The following is a 6000-nucleotide window of genomic DNA, read 5'->3' as shown; positions in this document are numbered from 1 at the left end:
ATTTTAAGTGAGAACGCTGAGACTCAGAGAAGGAAAGAATCTTCCAGGTGTCAGGCCCCATCATAGGTAATTTCAAGAGCTGATCACTAACTAACCTAATACTCGTGATGACCCTAGGAGGACAGACACGAGGCCTATTTTAAGTGAGAACGCTGAGACTCAGAGAAGGAAAGAATCTTCCAGGTGTCAGGCCCCATCATAGGTAACGTACATGTCATCTTACAAATGCCCTTCGAGGCCCCCACTTTCCAGGTGTGAAAATTGAGATCCAGGAAGGCAAGATGACTTTCCTCACAGTATGTGGGTAATAAGTTAGGCAGACCCATTTTTCTGACTCTGAACTACTTCTTCCTCCCTCTACATTGTGCTGCTGCTATTTACAACGTCCCTGCAGAACACTGACCTGTAAACCTTAGCATCACAGCTCTCCTTCTGGATCATCCTTTCACGATGCTCCCCAGCAGACCTACAAGCCTAAGCAAGTCATGTCACCTCTGTGCCTCTGTTTCCTCATATGTGAAACTGGAGATAACCAGTCCTTTACAAGGGAGTTAAAATCCCACTGAAAGTGTTAAGTGAGGTCATGTCTTCAGACCTGTTCGCCCATAGTAAGCACTCAGTAATTGCTCATTTTTATTGTGTTTGGAAACGGTAGTTGGTCCCAGTCATAATGCAAGGCAATGCCCTTCACCCCCAATCAAATTAAAATGCAAAGAAATTGTCTGTAATTTTTAAGAAGTTTTATTTTGAAAACACATGGAATCAGTTACATTATCCACATATCTACAATAGCAGAGAAACCGTGACGGTAGGCCATCCCCATGGGGGATAAAGTGTCCTTTGGCAAAACAAATAGTAGAAATAACTTCAAATACAAAAACACAGCCCATAATAAGATTAAATTAAGAGAAGGAATGGGCTATTGAGAAGAGTCACGAGTGTGGAGAAGGTGTGTCTCGTGAGAAGAGTCGGGCTCAGGTGACCTTCCCTGGAGACCTCCTGCACCCAGACCCGCTGCAGCTCAGTTCAGTTCCAGATCGTCCATGTATTCCTGGACCCAGGCCTCGCTGGGGTTAGCACACACTTGTCTGCCCCTTTTGGTTTGGAATCTGTGGGACAAGGAATGGACAGATTAGAATCCCATGGATCCTTGCCTATGGTAGGTATGTATCTTCCTCCGCTTGACTAGGGTTCATGTTGGACAGCTCTAATGATGGGGAAACACTTCCTGGGGTGGTGCTAGAACTGGGCTCCTTTTAACTTCTATTCTAGATTTGGTTCCACCTCCTGGTTTGCCCAGATTAGGAACAAATGAGTTCTGCAATCAGTAAGGATACATCAACCCACTCATTCTCTCTTGCCCCCAGCAATGACTTTTCTGTGTTTTTCTAAGTATGGTTTAATAAATCAGCCCACATCTCCTATCATCTTTTTTACTTTCCCTGGTTTCTTGGCTTCTGGCTAAGTTCCTCCCCCAGAAACCTTTTTCTTCTCCCTTGGCTCCGACCCAGCCCTCTCTAGACTCAACAGGTGACTTCATGACTTGATCCTCTCTGACTTCTGGGAGGGCTTCAGCCCTGAGACCAGCCTCCCTACTGCTTGATTCCACATTCCCCCAAATAGGTCCCCTTTTCTCATCCTACCCTCACCCTTGCCTCCTAGACCAACTTGATACTTTATACTCACACCACGGCTGGCTGGGAGCAGAGGCTGCTGGTCTCGAAGTAATCGGCCACAAAGTTTCGAGGAAGCTTCCTTAGGGTGTAAGAGAAGCAGCAGGCGGTGGGAGGGTCTGAGCCCACTGAAAAGAAATGCAGGGGTGAGACAGAAGCTCTATAATGACCTGTTAATTCTGGCTTCTAATAATAGATATTCAGTGGCCATCTCTGTAGGACAACCAGATCCCAAAATATGGTCCCTTGTATCCAATCTCACTCACCCTAAGTAGGAGTATTATTCTGAATAGAAGAACATAAGAAAGGCATGAAAGAATTCTAGAAGATCGGAGCTGGACTTAGTCTCAGGGCATGTGTCTACCTCCCTCCATTTTACAGATGGGGAGACCAAGGCACAGAAAGAAACAGGAACTTGCTTAAGTGAGTCTACTTGTCGCTATTTCTTAAGAAAACAGGAACTTGACTATTACTTAATGTCTACCAGATTCTACATTTAACAGCAGGCTACTTGGAATTCTTCCCGTCTCCCTTTTGTCCAATCCCTAGATGCCACCGTTAGATCAGCCTGAGCTAGAAAAGTCAGCACTGCCTCCACCATGACTCTAGAAGTTAGCGGCTGGAAGAGTGGACCTACTTGGTGCTGAGAGAGCCGGGGTGGAGAAGGCAGCCACGAGCACAAGGAGAGAAAGGACGGTCACGCAGAGCTTCATGGTCTTGAGAGAGGAGAGGTTTTCCTGGAGCTGAGACTCTCGAGTCCAGAAGCTTCAGAACCTGACTGTGTTCTGTGCTGAAACTGATCTGGGAACCCCTCTTTATAGGAACTTTGGGGCCTCGGACAGAGCTGGAGGCACAGGAGGGCAAATGGAATTTCCAGGGTAGAGATGATGTCATGGTGCCAATACGGAAACTGAAGCTAGCTGCCAGTGAGCAGCCCTTCACAGCTTCTCTTCCCCCAGGGCGATGTCATCACTATGAGGGGGGCTAGTGGAGAAGAAACGGGCTGCACCATAGAGGGAAGTGGTACACCAAAGGCAGTCATCAAGGCTGTGGAGAGAATTGCAAACCCAAGAGGAAGGATGAAACATTCACACCTGCCGGAGAGGCTTGCAAATGAGAACCGTGCTGCTCCTGGGGGTTGGCACCTCCAGAAACCGGAGGCTTCATGTCACTTTTTCCAGGGCTGCTTCAAGCCTGGCCTCAAGAAGGAAGGGGTGGCCAGGGCTCCATGTCCCATTCCTGGAACTCCTTCTGCTGAGCTGAGTGACCTTTGTACCCTGTATTTTCCTTGGGCATAAAGAGAGAGTCCAAGCATTGACTGTGCAGAAGGACAAAGCAGGGCAGCTCAGGAACATTTACAACTTCTACTTAGAGATTTATGATGGGCCAGGCACTGGGCAAGCTGCCACGTACACATGACATCTAACCCTACCATACCCCTGAGCAGGACTGTGATTATTCCCCTAGGGCAAGGAGGATCACCCAGCAAGATTCACTAACTCCAGACCACACAGCTGTTAAGTGGCAGTGCTGAAATTTGAACTGAGATTCATCTGATTCTAAAATCTATTTTCTTTCCACCCCATTGCTTCCAGTACAAATACAGAAAGTGACCACAAAGAGAGAAAATGTCGACCACTAGGGCCAGTGCCACACACAAAGACACGTCTTATTAGGGCTGAAATCAAAAAGGAGTTTGGATCAGTCCATCCCAGAACAAGAGGGGAACAGAAAAGAAATAATGATTTCAGTATGTTTAGTTGACTGATAATAGAAAAGGGGGAAAAGCTCAGGAAGAATAAAGTTTGGAAGACCCAAATAAAGACTGCTTTTCTAGTGTAAAAATGGGATCAGAAATACCTAGCAATGAGCTTATCCATGTTATGGATAAAATGTGTAATCCAAGCATGTGGGTGTTCCCCAGCCATCCATAGGGAATTCCTTGCATTTATGGAAACCCCTGCCTGGTTGGGCAGCTGCTGCTGACCACCTGAAGTTTACAAAGACCAAGAACACAGTAGTTCATGGTGTGGGACATGTGGGGGCAATTTCAGTGGTTGGATCAAGATCTCTGTCCACTGTTGTCTCACCCACGCTGACCCATCTGCTCACCCCCGCCTCACATGGCTACCTGCCTCTGCCCTGAGAAGGAAGAATGAAGAGGGAAAGATGAGAGCCAGGCCTCCTGGGTGCTGTACAAATGTGGGCTAGGAAGGATCAGGGTAGAATTTTGGAGTACTTCAGGGCTACTAAATAAAGTTCAATGTCATCTTACTTCATCACTCCCCAACCACCACCACCTATACACTCACAAACTCTACTTCTTTCCTCCATCCTGTCCTTACCCTTTTCTTTGTGCAAGTCTTGCTTCCAATGTACCAATCTTTACCAAGTCCTCCATCTCCAGCTCTGAGGTTCTGTGATACTTTGTCTTTCCTGGTTGATGGGATTTCATGTTCATGCATCAAGCACCTTGCCTTAAGGGAAGGAAGACATGTCTTAATGTTCCCCCAAATCTACAGACTTTGTTATTCATGGCATTTCCATTCAACTCAGTTGAGTAGTCATCTGCTGAAGGAAGCCCCAAATCTGCCCTCAGAGGTTTTAGTCTAGTGACGGTGTAGACAGTGACAGAAATAACGATGTCATGAGATGGAATAAGGTAAGTGTCATATCAGAGGTAGAAACAAAATGTCAGGGAGCCCAAAGCGTAGAGAAGGCCATCCCTTGGCTGTCAATGAATGGTCTCCAGTCGAGTCTAAACCCCACTATGCACTAAGAAGGAGCACTTGACATTCAACCGATGACCTTGTCATTGGAGTACTCTGTCTGACATGGAGTCCTCTGTCTAAATGAGTGGGGTGTGGTGATCTTCAAGCTGTGGAGGGATTACAAAGGTGTCTTCTCTGGAACAAAAGGACAATGATCATAGGTAAGAAAGGGTAATTAGTCTACATTGAGCCTCACAATGAATTTGACTGTTGACTTTGGCTTCCTAGCCTTGCTTTGACCTTTGGCTCATGGAGATAAAATCTTTTGTTTGTGAAGGTCCCAACAATAATGCTGTGTTCACACCAGTGAAATTCCACACCAAAAGTACAAAGGCTTGTATCAATATGTTAAGCTGAATCAATGGCTTCTGAGATTTATGCATGGAGGTTATTTCTAAGTAATAGTCAATAGAGAATGAGAAAAAATCCTTCTCAAATACACAACAAAAAAAGGGCTCATCTTCTTTAGAGAACTTCCCCCACCTCTCTTCCAACTAAATTCTGTATCTTCCTCTATGCTCCTACAGCTCTCCCAGAGCTCCCTCCTTCATATCAACTAGAACGTATTTGGTTGTCTCCCTCTCTGCATCAAAGGGAGTTCCTTGATGCAGACACCATGTTATGCTTATCTCTGTGTACACAGTAGGTATTCAATAGACATTTGCTTAATAGGTGTCCAGAGGCAGCCAAACTACCAGTTTTAATGGGAGGGGACGTGACATGTAACATGGACTCAGGATGTGAACTCCATTTAGCTAAATGAAGTACGAATAAACTGATCATTTTGAAAAACTCTATCCAAAATGTGGTTCCCCAGCCTCGATGGGGTAATTCTTCTGCCTTCCACCCACATACCCAGTAGTTTTATCATCAAGGAAACTTTTCTAGATTCAGCTCTTTCCAGCTTAGGGTTGTAGGAGTGACAGCAAGAGTTAACTGGTCCCATGGATCCCTGTGTCCACCTCCTCACTCCTGAGCAGGGAAACCCTTCACTTCCCCTCACTCGTGGTAACACAGAGGTTTCGCCTTTTATGCCCTTGCTAGCACTGTGCTCATAATTCCATTTTGGGCACTTTCACATCTGTCTTCTCATCTTGTCCTCCCAGCTTCCCAGGGCTACACACAGGACCACTAGCCACAGTAGTAACAGGACCTTGAAGAGGTCCCGGTACTTTTGATTTCCCCCAGCAGATCCTCATCCATGGTTTTATTTGATTGCAATCTGTTTTGCCATTATGCAGATTAGGAATACAAACTCAGAGAAGTTCAAAGACTTAATCAAGGTCACACAGGATGTGTGTCAATAACCAAAGTCTTCCAACTCCTGGGTTGGAACTTCCTTTACAGGTATGACCCTCTGAGACTGTACACATAGGAAGTCCCAGAAGGTACCAGACCCTCTGAAGAGATTACAAAGCTGTTGAGGAGCAGGAAACAGAAGCAATCAATCCCGACATTCTGTGCCCACCTAGAAGGAAAGTACTGAGATGCATGAGGATTGGGGAGACCATTGGGTGTCAGGGCCAAGAACACTAGCCTCTAGGATGTGGAATGCC

At 46.0% G+C, this 6000-nt stretch overlaps 1 protein-coding gene across 2 annotated transcripts; it reads right to left on the bottom strand.

Moving 5' to 3' along the window:
• Window positions 1-716: 716 nt before the first annotated feature.
• Window positions 717-3688, bottom strand: LOC111151525 (C-C motif chemokine 4). Of its 2 annotated transcripts, XM_022509574.1 has the most exons (4): window positions 3664-3688; window positions 2311-2422; window positions 1687-1801; window positions 717-1109 (listed from the first exon to the last, which is right to left on the bottom strand). In XM_022509574.1, exons 2-4 carry the CDS (start codon window positions 2384-2386, stop codon window positions 1022-1024), a joined length of 279 nt encoding a protein of 92 aa, XP_022365282.1. In that variant the 5' UTR covers window positions 2387-2422; window positions 3664-3688; the 3' UTR covers window positions 717-1021. The 2 variants fall into 2 exon arrangements, with proteins under 2 accessions (XP_022365282.1, XP_022365283.1); XM_022509575.1 differs by lacking the exon at window positions 3664-3688 and having other exon boundaries at window positions 788-1094; window positions 2311-2460.
• Between the last annotated feature and the right edge of the window lie 2312 nt (window positions 3689-6000).

Source organism: Enhydra lutris, unplaced genomic scaffold (assembly GCF_002288905.1).
Source record: "Enhydra lutris kenyoni isolate GAN:26980312 unplaced genomic scaffold, ASM228890v2 scaffoldscaffold26, whole genome shotgun sequence".
Classification (NCBI taxonomy): Eukaryota; Metazoa; Chordata; class Mammalia; order Carnivora; family Mustelidae; genus Enhydra; species Enhydra lutris.
Note: the sequence above shows the minus strand (reverse complement) of the source record. Positions and strands in the feature narration are given on the sequence as shown.